Source organism: Peromyscus leucopus, chromosome X, assembly GCF_004664715.2.
Source record: "Peromyscus leucopus breed LL Stock chromosome X, UCI_PerLeu_2.1, whole genome shotgun sequence".
Classification (NCBI taxonomy): Eukaryota; Metazoa; Chordata; class Mammalia; order Rodentia; family Cricetidae; genus Peromyscus; species Peromyscus leucopus.
In genome coordinates this window covers 118,302,660-118,323,503 of record NC_051083.1, presented here as the reverse complement: position 1 = coordinate 118,323,503, position 20,844 = coordinate 118,302,660, and the positions used below count along the sequence as shown (strand labels likewise).

At 44.6% G+C, this 20,844-nt stretch overlaps 1 protein-coding gene and 1 pseudogene across 1 annotated transcript; one reads left to right on the top strand and one right to left on the bottom strand.

The window, feature by feature from the left end:
- Window positions 1–3,289: 3,289 nt before the first annotated feature.
- LOC114705272 lies at window positions 3,290–4,152 on the top strand (annotated as a pseudogene).
- Window positions 4,153–17,206: 13,054 nt separating this feature from the next.
- LOC114705283 (embryonic testis differentiation protein-like) lies at window positions 17,207–20,210 on the bottom strand. Its single transcript, XM_028887095.2, has 3 exons — window positions 20,065–20,210; window positions 19,073–19,247; window positions 17,207–17,556 (listed from the first exon to the last, which is right to left on the bottom strand). The coding sequence occupies exon 3, from the start codon at window positions 17,514–17,516 to the stop codon at window positions 17,334–17,336; it is 183 nt and encodes a 60-aa protein (XP_028742928.1). The 5' UTR covers window positions 17,517–17,556; window positions 19,073–19,247; window positions 20,065–20,210; the 3' UTR covers window positions 17,207–17,333.
- Window positions 20,211–20,844: the final 634 nt, after the last annotated feature.

Below are 20,844 nucleotides of genomic sequence, written 5' to 3'. Positions count from 1 at the left end.
GTCTGGCATGCAATGCATAGACTTCTGTTTTATGGGTAGATCTGTGTATCATTTAGGGCAAGATTGTCTATTGAGTGAGTTTGGGATATGAGAGAGATGGAGGGAGGACATAGAGAAGGGCTAGAGGGAGGAAAGAGAAGGAATGTAATAATGCTTTAACTGAAATATAAAAATAACTCTAAAATATAAAATTTCCCTAAAGAAAAAACTTGTAGAAAGGAGAGGTGTGGGAAATTAGAGAGAATAGAGATTACACAAATCAGAATGTATTTTATACACATGGAATTGTCAAAGAACAGACTCAATAAAATTTTTAGACACACACACACACACACACACACACACACACACACACACTTAGACACACTAGTTTAAATCAACACACATATGCCAAGGCTTTCTTAGCACATGCACCATACTGTGTCTGATCATTTTCCCCCTTTGGAAATGAAGTCAAGGACTTACACACTCATGGCAAGCACTCCTCCACTGAGACTGAGCCACAGCTTCGAGTGTCCTCCATTGCTCTGCATGAACAGATGTTTATTCTCACCGTTTAATAGTGATTGGCTGGGACTTGATCACATGGCCTGATGGTATATTTGACAGAAGGTCAGTATTTGCATTCTATGTTAAAGAACCCTCATGCAGGGGCTAAGGACTCAGTTCAGTTGGTAGAGTACTTGAGTTGCATGCTTAAAAAAATGGGAGGGGGAGCTGTGGTTGGCAGGATAAATAAATAAATAAATAAATAAATAAATAAATAAATAGAAATTTTAAAAACAACAAAAAATTGGTTGTTATACCCAACATGACACAAACCAGGTATGGTTGTAAATAACTGTAGTCCCAGCACTCAGGGGGTGGAGGAAGATCAAAAAGTTCAAGATCGTCCCGCTACATAGCAACACCGAAGCTAGCCTGGGATACATGTACATATATATACAATCTTCATTCCTAGCTCTCTTAGAGAAGGTAGAAATACTATGCAATTGTGCCTAGTGAACAACTGAAGTCATCCGGAGCCCCTTTGGACTTAACTCTGCCCTTCTGCCCATTGCACAAGACTCCAGTAACACAAACTGTACTTTACTGTCCTTGTTAGGGTTTCTATTGCTGTAATAAATACCACGACCAAAACACAACTTGGGGAGGAAAGGGCTTCTTTGGCTTACACTTCCACATCACTGTTCATCACTGAAGGACAGGAATTCATTCATTCATTCATTCAGGCAGGAGCTGATGCAGAAGCCATGGAGTGGTGCTGCTAATTGGCTTGCTCCCCATGGTTTGCTTAGCTTGCTTTTTTGTATAATCCAGGAACATCCAACCCAGGGATGGTACCACCCAAAATGTTCTGCACACCCCCCATCAATCACCAACTAAGAAAATGTCCTACAACCTTGCTTAGAGCCCCGTCTGACGTATTTTCTCGTTTGGGGGTTCCCTCCTCTTGGGCAGTGTTGACGGAGAGTTAGCCAGCACAGTTACTCACTTGTTGTAGGTCCCCACACCTAACCATTTGGGATTTATCTTGGCCTTCTGAGCTTGTTGTAGGTCTTCTTAGCCATACAACAGCTAAGTGTGCTTCTTATCCATCTAAAACAGTGGTTCTCAACCTGTGGGTTGAGACCCCTCTGGGATCAAATGACCCTTTCACAAGGGTCTCCTAAGACTATCCTACATATCAGATATTTACATTATGATTCAAAACAGTAGCAGAATTATAGTATGAATTAGCAACTAAATAATTTAGTAGCAACAAATAGTTTTGTGGTTGAGTCACCACAATATGAGGAAATGTATTAAAAGTCGCAGCATAAGGAAGGTTGAGAACCACTGACCTAACAGAAGCAATGGGTAATAGTTCTCAATGTCTCTGTCAGGCAGGTGAAACATGAATCACAGAACCCTGGGAAGGCCTGTCATAATCTGTACTCTGCTGTGAGCCTGGAGTCAGGTTGTTCAGGCTGGGTGCTGACCCTCGGGACAGGTCACAAGATTTTATGGTGGAGGCAGCATCATGCTTGTGGTTTGTGTTCAAATATTGTTACTTAATATATGGTGAGAGAGCATAGATACAAAGCTAAAAATGGTGATACATTTAATCTAGCATCCAAGATAGAATCTCTATTCTGTGAGTTCGACATTGGCAGCAGCATGACACCTATCCAGAAGCAGCATAATCCAGGATGGTTAGAAACAAAATAATAAGCGTGATGAGAAACAAGAAGATTGCTGGTTAAGCAGCTGGAAGCATTCAAGCGAAGAGCAGAGCTGAAAAGGATAGGAACAGAACACCAGTGAGAGACAAGACAGCTGAGGATCTCGAGTGAATATTTTTTTTTATTATTATATTAAATATAATTTATTTTATCAATAAAACTTAAATTCTGCTACATGCTCCTCCCATGGCCCAGGAGACATGCTTATGGGGATCTGGGATCATCTCACCTTGAACAATGATCATCCTGTGATTCCAAATGAATGTTCCCTCCCCCCTCCAGTATTTTAAGATTTGGGGACTCAAGGAGGAAGACGTATTCTTTCAGATATATTGGACAATGCATTTTGTTTTTGTTTTTGCTTCTGAGATTCTTTTATTGATTTAGTTGGTATGTAATGTTGTGTGTTCACGGTGATTAAATTTAACCCTTGGGTTTCTGAATCTCAAAATCAAACAAGTACAGAAGCCATGAACTCCACACAGCTATTCCAATTTCAGTTATTTATTGAATGAACCGATTCTCACTTAGGGCCGTGACTTTGGGACTGATGTTAGCTTGGACACTGAGTTCCTTAGCGGAAGGATTTGCATTTGTGCTTACAAGAGGGATCCTGTATTTTCACATAGGAGGCAATGTCAACAGTTTCTGTGCTGGGTGTGCGTACTGTGGGTGGCAAACAGCAATGCCAAACTATCGGACTGCTCTGTAGGTATCTTTCCATTCGACCTTCGCCTCCTTCTCTTTGATCTGTGAAAGACCAAACACTTGCTACATTTTATAATGCTTCTGTTTTTAGCACTGAATGTATTTAACACAACAGCTACTGAGTTTCCTTGAGCAATCTAATTTGGTTGCCCAAGACATTTGCTTGTTCATGTTGTCTTGTAAAAGTGATTGTCTTCTTAGAATAAAAATTATTTTTTTGCAGAAACGACTACAAGGACGGTAGCTTATTGACAATGAATAAAATCATAACCAACCAGGACATTGCTCTTCCATGTGTATCCAAGCGTGAACTACAGGGAGAAATGTGACTTCAGTAATCCAGGGCATTCCAGATAATGCCAGCATCCCTGACTGTCAGTTGCAGCCTTCCCTGTGTAAGAGGCCCTGCCAGACTCTTCCTCATTCAATTTCTTGTCACCCTGGGCCCTTCACTATCATCGCCTCCTTCACCTTGGATCACATCCAAGAAATTTGATGAAAAATGAAATCTGTCCAACTGCATCCAGTTGAAAACCGTGCTTATTAAGGGTATTAAAAATCAATTGGTAGAGCAATTTCTGGTATTGAACCATGGCTTAATCAAATCATGCCTGAGAAAGATACTGTGAAAATTGTTGAATGCCACGAACACATAGAAATCCTTATAGTAGATGGAGAATGACCTTGTTTAGACAGAGAGAAGAGTCTTTTTTTTATCCAACACTAATATTATTTCATAAATATCCTCTTATCTTGCCATATTAGCAGGTTGATAAAGGGGCCATCAAATTTGCACTCAGTGGAGCAAATATCACATGTCCTGGCTTAACTTCTCCTGGAGCTAAGCTTTACCCTGCTGCCGTAGATACTATTGTTGCAATCACAGCAGAAGGGAAGTAACACGCTAATTTATGTGTTGGAGTCATGGAGATGTCTGCAAAAGATACTGAGAAAGTCAGCAAAGGAATTGACATTAAAAAAATCCATTTAAATATTTTTTATTTATTCTTTGTGGATTCCACATCATGCATCCTGATCCCATTCGTCTCCCAGTTCCTTCTTATCTCCCCCTCTGCCCTTGCACCCCCTCACACAAACAAATAAAATAAAATATGAGAAAAGAAAAAGAAAAATCTTGTCACGGAAGCTGTAGTGTGACACCGTAAAACATATCCATTATTTAGATGATGGGTTGTGGCATATGAAGACATGTAAGTGAACCTCAAAAGAATGTGCTTGGGCTAAACATGAATATTGTGCCATATCTGTCTTTGTGTCTGTGTGTGACAGCATGAAGACAATGCCTCTGTGGTTATGCTGAATAAATGTTTTTGGATGTTAAAAAATAATCCTATGCACTGACAGCCAGAGGGTGCTAAAGCATTTCAGATCGTCACATTTAGATGGAAATTGTCTCTTTCTTTTTACATTATATTATATTTATTTATTTCTGTGCACACATGCATGTATGAGCACATGTGGAAGTCTGAGGACAACCTGTGGGGGCTCAATTCTCTCCTACTATGTGGGTCCTGGGGGTTGAGCTCAGGTCATGGCTTGGCAGCTAGTGCCTTTAACGTGCTTGAGCCACCCTGATAGCCCCGAAATTGTCTCTTCTTAAACTTAGAAATGCTGTAGGTGATTTGATACCTCCACAGAAAGGATTTCTCTGGGGCACTTCAGGAAGACTATGATAGATGTCTGAATATGGTCACAAGTCTTCCGCTCAGTGTAATGGTGAGGCAGAAGAGTGACTGCCAAGGCTCTACAGATATCCTGGGGTCAAAAGAAGAGACAAGTAGCATCTCCTTAATTTCCGGTCCATCTGGTATAAAATTTCAGCCTCTTGGTCTTTAGGGATGTTTCTGACATCCCACTACCTGCCCTGGCATGCCCAAATAAAGGAGGCAAATCAGGTTCTTCGCATTGTCTGTTCCTTCAATTCAACACATATTTCTGACTGTGTATGAGTTCTAGGTCACTACACTTACATATCCCTGGTACAGCTTGGCATTGCTCACACAGTGTGCAATGATGGTGTTTAACAACTAGGTCCTAGAATACCAGTCTCAGGGAATATTACAGTTTACTTTACCCTCCTAAGTTTCTTAAGAAAACTCTGGTTTTCTGGTCATTGAAACATCATACAGTGCTACAGAGAAAGAAAGACTGTGGCAGTCAGTACTGACTGCACACACCAATTGCAAAGCTGAACATGTCTCTCCCTGGGATTTCAGGGCGACCTTGAATGCACATGTCAGTAGGTCTGTCTTTGTCATATTGTCCAGAGGAACCCAGGCTGATGGATCTTATTCTCTGCCCAAAGGGTTCATCAGCCCATAAAATTCAAAGACACTCTGGCACGGAGCCAGGGAACCCCCAAAGGAGGCCACTACAGGCATGCAGGCCCGAGGCAGCTGTGCCTGGGCCAACCTGGTGACAGAGGGAAAAAAGCAGTAGAAGACGTAGCTGAATATTTGGGTCCAGGCTCCCACTTTCTTTGGCTCTCCCGGAGAAGACGGCACTTTATATTGCTGTCACTACTGTCTAATACTAAGGGTTGGGTTGCCCGTTCAGCTAGCTCACATTACACATGCTCACCCGAACTTGGAAGAACGCAGAGACCTTTGCTGAGATTTGATGTAGAGGAGTTATGGATAGTGTCTCTTCCTAACTCGGGATAAGCAAGAATGAATGGTTGAATGAATGCATGGATAAGTGAACCAAGGGGCAGGTTTTGTGTTTTTCACAATAACAAGACATTTAGAGTGGGAGGGAATGAAGGATGTGGGAGGTTGCTTATATTTGTGTGGTCCAGGCCACATGTTCCTCCTACTTTATATCCATTGTCTTGAGGTAAATAAGAAGAAAAAGAGAACTTACAAAAAAGTGTTTCACATTCACAAAAGAACAGTTTGCTGTCCCTTTCCCCTCCTTAGAGCGTCTAAATCAATAGTTCTCAACCTGTGGGGTACGATTCCCCTGTGGGGTAGACTGACCCTTTCACAGGGGTTGCATATCAGATTTCCTGCATATCAGATATGTACTTTATGATTCATAGCAGTAGCAAAATTGTGGTTATAAAGTAGCAACGAAAATCATTTTATGGTTGGGGGTCACCACAGCATGAGGAACTGTATTAAAGGGTCTCAGTATTAGGAAGGTTGAGAATCACTGCACTGCGTGAAGAGAAAGTCTTAGAACATGATGTCCTAGTGTCTCATTTGGGGTAGAAATGATAAGGAATGGACAGTGTAACCCTCTTCTTTCTGCTATGGTTCTCTGGATCTTCTAGCTGTCATAACCAAAGGTTCAGAAACGGATCCCACCTCTCAACACCACCAGCTGTGCTGTATAGTATGGTAGTCAGTAGCATGCTGCTTAACATTGAAAATAAAGTGTCGTTACAAATACTTAAAATTACATCAGATCCAAATTAGTTTTCTTGATGACATGAGCTCCATTTTAGGTATTCAGTATCTACCTGCAGCTAGTGGCTCCATCATCAGAATCCATCTGAATTTTGATCATCATAATAGCAGGGAAGGATTCTAAGCACAGATGCACATGTCTGGTGACATCATGGTTTCTGTTAATGCAGCCCACCCCACCCGTGCATATACTTAATCAACTATTAGAATATAACAAATGCTGCTTGTCCTTTATATCCCTCCTAGATTCCAGTGGGCTCAAAGATGGCAAGCTTCTTCTGTAAAGTGACATGGTGAATATTTGCTGTTGCTCTGCTTCTCTTATGTAAAGGAACTTTTTCCATGTGCACGCTTACCTTGTTGCCCAGGTTGACCTCAAACTCCAAGTCTCAAGTGATCTTCCTGTCTTACCCATCAGGGTATCAGAACTACAGGAATGTGCCTGTACATCCAGCTAACCAGTATTGGCAGGGTTAAAACTGTTGTGAGCTCCTGAGACAGACATCCCACAGACAGAATTGTCCTGCAAGCCCTAGGGCAATGTAGTGATGTTTTTTAATTATATATATATATATATATATATATATATATATATGGAGAAGTTATGCTGCCTAGAATTTCATTTACTGATAATAAACTAGGCATTGTCATTTGTGTGTTAGAGAGAGGGCACGGGGTCAGGTACATGGGGGAACCTATGACCCCTAACCTATGACCCCTATGCCGACTCCAGCTGACTCCCACAAAAGAGAATGTTGAAAAGGACTCTGGGAAAGGCTAGGGGCTGTGGAATGACGCAGGGACAGAATGTCTCATCTTGACCCAGCTGCCTGGGCACTTCTTTGGGGCTGAGAACAACGAACCCCAGCACGGTTCTCACCTTGTTCTCCGGCTCCCCGTTGTCTTTTGGCAGGTTTTCTACCAGGGTGAAAAGGCGTTCTCTAGTCTCCAGGCTGAGCATGCTCCTGCCGGTCTCTGTGTCTGTGGGTAGAACTTTCAGGAATTTCTCCAACACCAACACCGCCAGGATCTGTTCCACAGACCGCGTCTGTGGCCTCAGCCATTGAGAGCAAAGCTCCCAGAGGCGGCAGAAGGCTTCTCGAGGCCCAGCTGCTTCTTCGTACTGGAACTGCATGAAGCGCTGCTGGGAGGCTTTCCAGGTGTGTTGTACCCTTGAGGCTGAGGCTCCTGGGGGCACAACGAGGGGGCCTCCATGGCAGACTTCCCGCGTGCAGCCATTGTGCCCCTTGGCTGGCTGCTCACAGCTTCTCTTGGGTCTGAGGTCTCAGGGCTCAGCTGGTTGGCTGGGCCTTCAACAGGGAAGCCACCTGCAGCAGAGGAGGGGACCCGTGAGAAAGGAGACAGAGCACTGGTGACAAGAGGGTGGTGTGATCGCCGCCCTTCAGCTTTTCAGAATCTAACCAAAGGTGCGCACTCTTCTCAGAAACATAACCGCACACGTCCAACTCTGCACCCAGCTGCCAAAAGCGTCACAGAGTGCCGCCCTCCACAGACTCCCTGGGCCTGTGCTTTCCATAGGTTAGGCACTGGCCCCATGTGGCTACTGAGGTGGCATTAGTGGAAGTTGGAGGCTCTGTTCCTAGCCACATTCTCCCGTGAGCATCAGTGAAGAGCCCTAGCTGCTATTGGGCCGCTCAGCTGGAGTGTTCCCCTGGACCACGGGCTGGGACAGTCCCTCGCTTATAGAGAGCCAGTTCAGAAGGCGCTCTAAGCCTCACAAGCTCCTGGTGAAATAACATTAATCTTGTGTTTCTGAATTCAGGGACACCCCAAAAGAGTGGGCGAGTAACACCTACAAGCCCCCTGAATAACCCTCAGAATTCTCTCTAGTCTTGAGTGCCCCTTCGTAGCCTTCACCCCGAGAGACGTGTGCTGAAGCTGTGCTCTGTGAAGACAGCCAAACCCTCTTCTCATAGGAGGCTGCTTGTGACCCCATGGCCTCCTCCAGTGCCTGCTCCTGTAGTAGCCTCCTGTCCTAGGTAGGTGTCTGCTGGTGTGCCCCACAGCATAACCAAGCAACGTGGGGAGGAAAGGGTCCACTTCATCCTACAGCTTCGAGTCCATCATCAAGGAACATGGAGGCAGGAGGTCAAGACAGGAGCTTGAAGCAGAAACCGTGAAGAAATGCTGCTTATTGAAATGCTGCAACCTCAAGCTATAGGCCAAATAATCCCTTTCCTCCCCCAAGTTGCTTTTTGTCAGAGTATTTTATCACAGCAACAGGATGAGACTAGAAGAGATGACCATCTATACTCACATGAATGCTGAGTTATAGAAACTTTAGAAAGTCTAAATGGCATCCAACATACGTAGCTGCCCCTTATAGTGCCCTTGGCCTACAGTTTAAAACTTCCACCCATGTGATCCCACTTCCTCACACTGTAAGCATTTTGTGAACCATTTTTACAAAAGCCATTTGAGTCTGGAGAGATGGCTCAGAGATTAAGAGCACTTGTTGGTCATCCAGAGGACCTGGGTTTGATTCCCAGCACCCACATGGTGGCTCACAACCACTTATAACGTCAGTTCCAAGGGTTACATCTTCTGCTGGCCTCCACAGGCACCAGGTATGTATATGATGCACAGTCATATACAAAGGCAAAACATAGCGGCGTGGTGCGCACGCCTTAATCCAGCACTTGGAGCAGAGCAGCGAATCTCTGTGAGTCGAGCAGCTTGGCTACAATGAACTCCAGAAAGCGAAAGCTACACAGAGAAACGTTCGAAAAATAAAATAAATAAATAAATAAATAAATAAATAAATAAATAAATAAATAAATGACTTAAAATAAAAACAATAATTAAAAAAACTCTTCACTGCCTTGAAGGAACATAAGGAACATCACAGCACCTAGACATATTTGGTCTGCCATGCACCCAGCAGCTGGCCTTGACTCCAAGAACAACCATTTCTCTCAGATATTTACCATGTGGCCTTGTCTGACTTGGTTCAATGGCTGAGACTCACACTTCTTTTTTCTCATTGGCACAAAGAGAATAACACCACTGTCCAGTTTCTAATCTCTGGTGATGGTTAATCTGTAGGACATGTGGGACCATATCTGGCATGCAGCAGAACTTAGTAACTGTCCTTTATGCAGGGTACATAACTCATGGTCTCCTGTTGCAGTACATTTTTCGACTAAGAAAACTACTTGGACTGTGTACTGATTAGCTTTTATTGTTAACTTGACACAAACTAGTCACCTGGGAAGAGGCAACCTCAGTTGAGGACTTGCCTAGCTCAGATTGGCTTCTGTGGGACATTGTCTTGAGTACTGTTTAATGTAGGAGGGTCTAGCCCACTATGGGCAGTACCATCCCCTAGACAGGTGGGCTTGGTATCTGTTTTTAAAAAACTGAGTGAAAGTGAGAGAGAGAGTAAGAGAAGTAAGGACAGGAATTCAAGGCAGGATCCTGAAGGCAGGAAACATGAAGGAATGCTACTTGCAGGCTCACTTACAAACTTCTTTATACAGGGATAGGCTGGTACCTCATGCATCAATTAATAATCAAGATAATCCTTCACAGACATTCTAGGCTGTGCCAAGTTGGCAGTTAATGTTGATTAGGACACCATCTCACCATTAAAAGCTTTACATTAGCAAACCATATCCTTCCTGCTGGCTATGTGCAAGAATACAGGCTACCTTTTTTATTTTGTTTTGTTTTAATTTTATTTAAATACATTTTTTCATTCATTTTACATAGCAACTGCGGTTTTCCCTCCCTCCTCTCCTCACCACCAGCACTTCCCATCTACTTCCTTCCCCTTCCACTCTTCCTCTGTCTCCATAAGGAGCAGGACCCATGGGCTTGAACAAAACATGGCACATCAAGTTGAGGCAGAACCGATCTCCTCCTCTTGCATCAAGATTGGGCAAGGTAATCCAGCATGGGGAGTAGGTTTCCAAAAGCCAGCTAAGCGCCAGGGATAGATCCTGATCTCACTGCTAGGAGCCTTACAAACAGACCAAGCTATACAACTGTCACACACATACAGAGGGCCTAGGTCGGTCCCATGCAGGCTCTCTAACTGTTGGTCCAAAGTCTATGTGCTCCTATGAGCTCAGGTCGCTGTCCTGTGAGTTTCTGCATCATGATCTTGACCCCCCTGGCTCATACAATTTCTCCTCCCTTTCTTCAGCACGACTCTCTCAAAGCTCAGCCCAGTGTTGAATACAGGTTACTTAAAGACTAGCTTTCCCATCTTGTCTGTGCTCTATGACATCACTGGTACGCTGTTTAAGTTTCTTTTTAAGTCACGCTGTTAAGTTTTAACATGTTTCTATCTTCTAGAGCTCACAAACATTTTCCATATGGAGTTAATGCTCCTACAGGGAGATGAGGTTGAACTCTAGTTTTCTGCCATTCAAGTGCCAAGAAAGTCAAAATATTTTAGTGCAATTTCTGAGGCTACAGAGATGGTAACATAAATATTTCTAAGGGACTCAGGAGTTGGATGAGTCTATGTGCTCTGGGTCCTCTCTTCTCGTAACTTCCTGAGACCACTCCTATACCTGTTCACTTCTCTGAAGAAGCTCAGGCATGAGAAATACTTGTGACTCTCACTGGGTGTGGTAGTAAAAGTACCTATGAGGCTAAAGCTGGAAAGGCCTATGTTTAAAGCTAGTTTGAGAAACTTAGAAATTTGAGGTCCAGGTTGGTCTGCAGAGAAAGCTCCTGTCTTAAAAACAAAACCAAAAAATCCCCAGTAACAGCAATAAGAAAAAATGACTTGAGACTTAATAGCTCAGTGATAGAGTGCTTGACAAGAATGCAAGGCCCTGTCCTCCAGCTTCAGCAACATAGACACACAGACACAGACACAGACAGACACACACACACACACACACACACACACACACACCACACCAAAAAATCCCCCCCCTCTTTCTACCCAGTCTACCAAAATCCATACTATGACTGAATACCGACCTCTGCTAAGTGAGACTCTGAACGTCAGTGCCAGACTGATGATCTAGGTACAATGAACTGCTAGCTATGTGATCCTGATCCCCAGTGTCGCTATTTGCAACATGTCATTTACTATGAAATCTCTTTCATAAAATGTCCTGAGTCCAATTTTATAGAAAAAAAAAATATACCCAGTTCGTGTGTCTGAAAGAGAGATGTGAGGTCCATCCTCCAGTGCCAGGAAAGAAAGAAGGTCGTGGGGGCCTGGGAAATTGAAGAAACTCAAGGACTCAAGGGCAAATAAGATATACTCTGGTATTATGAATGAGATGTCCCCATAAGTCTCATGCATTTGAATACTTGGCCCCCAGTAGGTAGCTGTTTGGAGAATATTAAAAGGTGTGGCCTCCTGAAGGACAGACTTTGAGGTTTCCAAAGACTAGTGTGACTCCCAGTGTGTCCTCTCTGCTTGCTGCTTGTGGATCCAGATGTGAGCTCTCAGCTATTCCTGCTTCCAGGCCTTTGCTCTGTCATCAAGGGCTCTAACCCTCTGAAACCATGAGACCAATTAAATGCTTTCTTTTATAAGTTGCCTTGGTCATGATATTTTGTCACAGAAATAGAAAAGAAACTAATATACGTACTTTATTCTCTCTGGGCAAAGGCCACAACCACACAAATCACTAGGCAAGCAGATACCAGCAGGCCCCCAGGTACACACCAGCATAGACAGGCTGCTCACAGACTAGAACAGGCAAGCAGATACCAGCAGGCCCCCAGGTATACATAGGCTGGTGCAAGCACTCCCATAGGCCACAGAGAGGCAGATACACAGGCCTACAGATACCTACAGGCAGGCTAGTAAAGTACCAAGGCAAAAGTGAAGACCCAGGAAAAAGCTCCAACCTCAGATGTTTATGCAAAATGCATACAGAAATAGCAATCTGAAAAATAAATAGTTATACAATAGATTATGACACTGTTTATTACTTTGGGGTCTCTAGGACATCCAGTATCAGCTATTTTCTGATGACTCATAGCCCCCTGGGTATTCAGGGTTAGCCATCTTGGCTCAAGGCAGGTATCCATTTTAAAATGGCCATTATGGTGCTCTGTTTCTCTAAGAGGTATTGTTTAAAGTTATTTGTGATGAGGATCCTTCCTAGGAAGCCTTGGTTTTCATGCGCCTAGGTATCTATACTTGACTGGTGGCCATGCAGTACCTATAGGGGTTTTCTGTGGACCTATCCATTAATCTGCTTTCAGCTCAGCGTTTCTACCCTGGCCAATCCAGACCCTTCCACTGTGTCGACTAGGACGGTAGCATGGCTCAGTGGTAGAGCATTTTCCCAGCATGTGAGGACCCTGAGCACCATCCTCAGTGCTGCAAAAATATAAACAAAACAAATAAAGAGAAGAGTGGAGGAGGAGGGAGTGGCTGAGCAGGGATCCTGTAGATGCAAAAACATGGACAAGTACAAAGAGCTAGTTGCTGTTAATGTGGCTACGGATCCATGTCAGCTAACTAATAGTTCCGGAAGTTAGTAGTCTCCATCCTCCCACAGGCAAAGGAGAACAGAGGGGTACTGTTCTTCCTGGCGATGACCTTTCAAATGCATGGTTTTCTGTCCTTGGGAAAGATACTGTCCAATACAGATTCTAGGCTGAGACTAGAAGGGCTTTTGGAAAAGCCATTGTCCCAGAAAGCCCCATGAAATTTACTGGGTTTTCAACTGGAGCCCTGAATATTGAAAGGCCTGCAGGCCCAGGTCACATGAGCTGTGGGTCTCAGATACCAAAGCCATGAAGGAGAAGAGTGAGGGTCCCCTCTCTGGACTTGGGAAAGAGAAGGGCTCTGAAATCACCTCACTGATGACCGCAGCATGGTGCATAGCCACAGGAAATAATTTCCATCCAGGCCTAGTGGCTCAGGCTTATAATTCCAGGTATTTGGCAGGTTGATGCAGGTGGATTGCAAGTACAAGCCCTGCCCAGCCAGCAGTCTAAGCAAGGCTGGTTTAAGCAATTTAGTGAGGCCCTGCATCAAAATAAAAGAGCAAGTTGAGTGGCACACACCAGCACTTAAATATAAACAAAATATATACTTTATGTAATCATCTTTGGCTACTTAAGCAAGCCCAAATAGCCATCATGAGCTACATGAGACTCTATCTAAAAAAAATGTTTTAAAAAACACAGAGGCTGAGCATGAGTGCACAAGCCTTTGATCCCAGCACTTGGGAGGCAGAGGCAGGCAGATCTCTGTGAGTTCGAGGTCAGCCTGGTCTACAGAGTGAGTTCCAGGACAGCCAGGGCTATGCAGTGAGGCCCAATGCTAGGAGTTGGAGAGGTTGTCTTTCCCAGGGAAGAGCACACCAATTGGTTATCCAGTGCCAAATGGTCAGCCCTGAAAACATACACATAAGTAACATTATCCAGACTGAATCAGTTTAATTTAAAATTGTAAAGAAATCGTTATTGATTGGCATGCAGTTGAAACAAACATATAAATTTATCTTTACCCGGCTTCCCCAGTTAGCAACAACCTCTTGCAAAACTTGAGAACAATATTCCAGCTAGTATTCTGAGCTTGGTACTGTCCATGTACAGAAGGGTTTGTGACCACAAGCATCCTCACAGTTGTTCACTTCCATCCCCCCAACACATTCCAAGCTGCCTCTCTCGGCCACACGCACTCATCACTGACAAACACCCATCGCTCTCCCTCGATCTCCATTTCTATCATGTTCTCATTTGGAGACCATTTTAGTTTTTGTCCTGCAGTGCTAAGTTAAGACCTTAGACGTGGCATCATGGAGTATGTGACCTTTTACAGTTGGCACCGTTTCCACCTCAACTCATTCTCGGGAGACTCATGCAAGTTCTCCCGTGTAGGAATGCTATCCTCTGGCCTCCACACACATGAATGAATGTGATTTAGAGATTTAAAAATCAATGCAGTCTTTTTGCCCTGGATAGCCCTGGGGTGGAGGAGGCTTGTTCTCTGCTCTCTGGTCCTCGTTTGTCTCCTTGCTTCCCTGCTACTTCCTCAGCCTCAACTTGTCCCCCTTTCCCTCATATCAAGGCTGTGACTGAGCATTTCCAGCCAGTGGCCACGGGCACAGGAATATTCGGACATGTTCTACCCCCTGTCCCTCGTGTGACATGCACCTCTGAGGACAGATTAGAACCTGTGTTTTGAGCACAGACAGACAGAGGACAGACTGGAAAAGGACCCAGCGTGGTTAAGTTGTGATGCATGATAAGGATCCAGAAGAGAATAGGCTAAATGGGAAAGACTAACTGCACTGGGATGTAGACACAGGAAAAGAGACAGCAAGAGGTGGAGATGCTCTCTGCAGTGGGGAGTTTTCAGAAAATGAGGACGCTTCTCTGACTCTTTAAAAGCCAGTCTTCACTCTATAGGCTAGGCTGGCATGAAACAGTATTCCCCTGCTTCAGCCTTTGAAATGCTAGCCTAAAAGGTCCACACCAACACCTTCAGCTTTTTAAAGTCCCTTTAAATGACTGGAATGATGTTTGGAATTTGTTTTCATTTTCATGATGGAACCCTATCTTCTCCACCTTCCATCACTTCGGCTTGCCTGTATCCTCACTTGGTCCACCTCTTGGTGTGTGTGTGTGGGGGGGAGTGCCTGCAGAGGCCAGAGGAGACTTTCAGATCTCCTGTTACAGGCAGTTGTGAGCCGCTGGACACAGATGTGGGAGCCAAACACAGGCCCTCTGGGAAAGCAAGTACTCTTAACCACTGAGCCACCTTTCCAGATCCTCCCACCTGTCATTTCCTTTTTTAATTTTAATTAAAAATGTAATGACATCGTTTCCACCACCTCCTTCTCTCTCCCACCCTTCCCATGTTTGCCCTCTGCCCCTGCATTCTCCCAAATTCGCTCCCTCCTCTCTTTAACCACTGTTACATATACATATGAAGGAATAAACATAAATATAATTTGTCATTTTTTGTTCCTTTTTATCTTTTTAACATAATTTTATTGATTCTTTGGAGATTTCACATCGTGCACCCCAATCCCACTCATTTCACAGTCCTTCTATGCCCACCCTCCACCTTTGTAGCCCCCCCCAAGAAAAGAAAAGAAAACCCCACTTTGTTCCTTCATCCTGCCTGCCTTTGCCCCTCTGTCACATACTCATTTGTTGCAATGGCATGGGAGCTTCAATGTGTCACCAAATGTATACATACCCTTTTGCCCAAGTGCTTTTACTTGCAAATGTTCATTGCAATGAAGTGTCGGTCTGGTTCTATGCCTTTGGCTTCTACTACACGATCAATACTGGACCCTCACCAAAATGCCCCTCCGATATCCTGCTGTTACCCGGAGACATGGAAATCCTGAGGCTGTGATTCAGTAGGACCTGTCCCTTCACACACTCCAGCAGGTCATAGGTGGGGTAAATGTTGGGGTGGGCCAACTCAGAACCCTGGATATGGACCCGGGTGGTGGCTGAGTTGGTCAGCCCGGTCTCTGCCTGGAACCCCCCACCCAAACAAGGGACATGGCCATCTCTCTCATGCCCAGACCACCAGGGCCGGTTCTCCAGCACCCATATCACTGGGGCCAGTTCTTCCATGAGGGTTGGGCCAGATCTCCTGTTGTGGCAACTGATGAGGGCCAGGAAATTTGTCATTTCTTCACATTTGTTTTGATTGTTGTTTATTTTACATCATGACCAGTTTCCCCTCCCTCCTCTCCTCTCAGCCCCCTACCTCCTTTGTGCCCCCACAACCATTGTTCCTCTGTTTCTATTCAGAAAAGGACAGGCCTCCCATGAATATCAACAAAACATGGCGTATCAAGTTGCAGAAAGACTAAGCACCTCCTCATGTATTAAGGCTGGTTAGATGACCCTGTATGAGGAACAGGGTCTCAAAGCCGGCAAAGGAGTCAGAGACGGCCCCTGCTTTCACTGTTTGGATCCCCATATGAAGATCAAACTACACACCTGTAACATAGGCAGAGGGCCTAGGTCAGACCCATGCAGGCTCCATGCTTGTCCTTTCTGTCTCCGTACGTGAGCCCTCTGAGCCCAGGTTAGTTGATTCTGTGGGCCATTTTCTTGTGGTGTCCTTGGACCCTGTGGCTCCTACAATCCTCCCTCCCCCTCTTCCGCAGGATTCCCCAAGCTCTGCCTAATATGTGGCTGTGGGTCTCTGCATCTGCTTCCATCAGTTGCTGGATGAAGCCTCCCTGATAACAACTGGGCTAGGCACCAATCTATGAGTATAGTGGCCAGTGAGGGATGGGACCAGCTCTCCCAGGGCCATCGAGAGGTGGGGAATTTGTCATTTCTTAATTCCCAATTTCTTACACAATTCCCATTCTGAATTTCTCAGAGTGGGTATGATCTGTTTAGCACACCCATTGGTGGATAGAGCTTTTTGAATGGGAGTCATTGCACTGATGCTCATGGTTATGGGCTCTGTATTCTTTGCTCAAAGGAACCCTTTCCCATGCATTGTAGTCTGAATAGGTTTGCTTAACAAGAGACAGCTAATGCCATGATACTTCCCTGGTTATACTGATCAACTCTAGAGGGCATGTATTTTAAAATCCCAACCTAGCTCTGCTTTCTCTCCCCAGTGCCCTTTCACCGGGGCAGTCAGTTGAGTTCTACAGTGGCTCTCTCTCTAAAGTGGCTAGTGAGGAGAGTCCTTGGCGCTGAATGGCTGTGTGCTGCAGAGTTATGCATACACAATTCCTTTTCAGACTAGTGGTGGAAGAGACATGATGTGCAATGCAACCTCCCATCCTCATTGTATCTGAGGTCTCATAAGAGGACTATCAAGATGGGTACAATAGCCTGCCCAATGCAACCCAAGAAGGTCAAGTCAAGAAATACACAACACACCAAAAGCAGTTGCAATGAAGACTAATTTAATGGATTGAATGTGAGAGTGGCTTGCAATTCTGCTCCTTTTTAAAACATGTATTTCCAGTAGTCATAAGTAAACATTAATTTTGGCAAAGACCACTCTACCCTGGGCGGGTACTTATGTTATGGTCCAAATCCATTCAAACAAATCCACATCATTTCTGGGCCTCCCCAGTTGCCTATCAATCAAATAGATCAGTATATTATTGGAAGGCTTGCGGCCTTTTAGCTCCCTGGACGGGATCAGCTCCATGTTAGGTTCTGGCGGGCTGGGTCTGGCTTCAGGCTTTTCTTTATCCATGACTGGTGTTATCCAATGGCCTCGGGACAACCAAGAAAGCCTGAAAAAGATAAAGCCACATAATCCAGTAAACTCAGAGGCCTCTTTATTACTGCTGCCTCCTTGTTTTTGTCTGTTTGTCTCTCACACGTAGTAGCCAAATAAGGTTGCTTTGAGACACAGTTTGATTTGCAATGGCCATCGTATCATATTTCACATTATCGTATCTCACATGATCATATCTTTTATCCTGTCATATACATTGATCTATGTTCAGAAGCTCTGTTCTGTTCTATTAAAACATTTTCAATTCCTGTTTCTTTTTTAAAGACTGTGTGTGTGTGTGTGTGTGTGTGTGTGTGTGTGTGTGTGTGTGTGTGTGTAGGTTATGGGACAACCACCATGGGGGTTCTGGGGATTGAACTCAGGTCATCAGTCCTTGCATCAAGCAACTGGTTGAGCCATCTTGCTAACCTTCAATTCCTGCTTCTTTTCCTAAATGGAACCTTCATGCCATATTCTAAACTGCTACATTTCTCTTTATTCTAAGTTATAGAAAGGCAGGTTAATGTCTGCTGTAGCATGAATCTTAAAAGTTCTTATTAATAAAATCAAACCTGAGGTCAGTTATTGGGGTGAAAGCTGGAAGATCAGAGAAGCAGAATAAGCCACAGCCACCTCACCTCGCCAGTTCCTCAGCTGATCCTGTTTCCTCAGACTGGAAGCCTCTGAGTCATCATCCAGAATGAATCTCAGCTGAACTGATGCTAGAAGCCTAAAAGCTTAACCAGCGAAATGCTTCTAGTTTCTGGTCCTCATGCCTTATATATCTTTCTACCTTTTACCATCACTCCCTGGGATTAAAGGCTCACTCCCTGGGATTAAAGTCGTGTGTCACCATGCCTGGCTGTTTCCAATGTGGCCTTGAACTCACAGAGATCCCAGATGGATTTCTGCCTCTGGAGTGCTAGGATTAAAGGTGTGAGTGCCACCATTTTCTAGCCTAAGTATCTAGTGGCTTTTCTGTTCTCTGACCCCAGATAAGTTTATTAGGGTACACAATATTTTGGGGAACCCAATACCACCACATTTGAGGTGAGGTGGCTATGGCTTGTTCTGCTTCTCTGATCTTCCAGCTTTCACCCCAATAACTGGCCTCAGGTTTGATTTAATTAATAAGAACTTTTAAGGTTCCTGCTACAGTCTGCCTTGTTCTCTGCCTCTGTCAGGGACAAAGTTACACAGAAACCAGTACAAAAGTCTCAGGAAGAAAGGGATGGAATTCCCAAGATTCCTCTGACTCATTTGGTTGAATCTAGAGGAAAAAGAAAAGGTCGACCAAGGACTCAGGACACAGCTGTAAACTGAACCAAAGCCAGGTGTCCTGAGCACTGAGACCTGGCTACTGACACAGTCCAGACAGTTCACAGCCCCCATACCTTGCACACTCTTTACAGGAGCATTCCTCTTATCAGCTTGGACACCAACTATCGTCCTCCCTCCCCAGTACCAGACCCGGTCAGGTCAGGACACAGTCAGCAGATGACTCGATGATGGGACAGACCCCGCCACGTTACCTGCTTGTCAGGATGTGTGTTAACTCTCAGACCACTGTAGGACCTCTGGAAGAAACAGGCTGAGGACTCAGGAATGAGAGGCCAAGTTCCCTGTGAGACTGGTCTTCTCCGTGTCTCAGAACCTGATTGGTCACTTCTCCAGGGAGTTACAACAATGCACAATGCCCTTAGAATCCTGAAACCAAAAATCCGTTTTATGATTCAACCACTGGCCACAATGCACTTAGAATCCTGAGACCAAAAATCTGTTTTATGATTCAACCACTGGCCACTGTTCCAGGTTCAGGGCTGACTACGGTAAGCAGAGGAGCCGTTCCAGAGAGCAGACGTTACCCAAGCATTGACTTTCTCCACAGTTGCTATCTGGATAGGCCTGTCAGTTCCCTTGGTCTCAGGGCTTTCCCCAGTTTGTTCAATATTTCCACATTAAACCTGCGATAGTCTGCTAGCCCCTCTGCCATAGGTAGATGCCCATAACTCACCCTACAAACCTTTAGCAGGGTTTTATATATAATTTCTAATTAGATGTTTTGTAATTATTGTAAAAATGAAGTATTTATTATGACACCTTCATACATAAATATCATTGTACATTACCTTTTTAAATATTTTTGTTAATTTCTTTGAGAATTTCATATATTGTATTTATATCATATTCATTCTTCCCAACTTCTCCCAGATACACTTCCCATTCCCTACCCACACAACTTGCTGTGTTCATTTTTTAAACCATCAGGTCCAATTTGTGCTTCCCATGTTCTCTTGGGTGTAAGGCCATCCACTGGGGCATGGTCAGCCTACCAGGGAGTGGCTATACCCCCCCCCATGAAAACTAACTGAGCCACCTCTCCAGCTCCCTAGTCCCCTTCTTTACAGGAGCATTCCTCTTATCAGCTTGGACACCAACTATCGTCCTCCCTCCCAGTACCAGACCCGGTCAGGTCAGGACACAGCAGATGAGCTCGATGATGGGACAGACCCCGCCACGTTACCTGTTTGTCAGGATGTGTGTTAACTCTCAGACCACTGTAGGACCTCTGGAAGAAACAGGCTGAGGACTCAGGAATGAGAGGCCAAGTTCCCTGTGAGACTGGTCTTCTCCGTGTCTCAGAACCTGATTGGTCAGTTCTCCAGGGAGTTACAAGAATGTGCAATGCACTTAGAACTTTCAAACCAAAGGTTTTATGATTCAACCACTGGCCGCTGTTCTGGGTTCAGGGCTGACTACAGTAAGCAGAGGAGCCATTCCAGAGAGCATTGACTTTCTTCACAGTTGTTATCTGGATAGGCCTGTCAGTTCCCTTGGTCTCGGGGCTTTCCCCAGTCTTTTTCAATATTTCCACATTAAACATAGTGTGCGAGGAGTTTGAAGAACATGGAGCACCTTAGCATGTCCCCTGGCAATACTCAATGGTTCGATCCATTTAGGAATTTTCTTCCATGTAATTATTTTTCACTATATAGACAGGCTTGCTTGTGGCTCTGAAGGTACTTACTTTAAAAAAGTGTGTGTGTGTGTGTGTGTGTGTGTGTGTGTGTGCGCGTGCCCGCCCATGGAGGCCAGAAGTGTGCATCAAATACCCTGGAGCTGATGTTCCAGTTTGTGAGTCTTCAGAAAGTGTGTGCTGAGGATAGAACTCTGGTCCTCTGCAGGAGCAGCAAACACTTTTAGGTGCCTAGCCATCTGTCTCTTGCATGCTCTATATTACACAGTTTATCAGTGGGGTGCTTCGTTGCTGAAATGTTGGCCATGAGTAGTAACAATTACCACA

What these genes read in the sequence shown, in the direction of transcription:
- LOC114705283 (XM_028887095.2), bottom strand. Translation starts at nt 17,516, where the DNA reads ATGGATAAAGAAAAGCCTGAAGCCAGACCCAGCCCGCCAGAACCTAAC.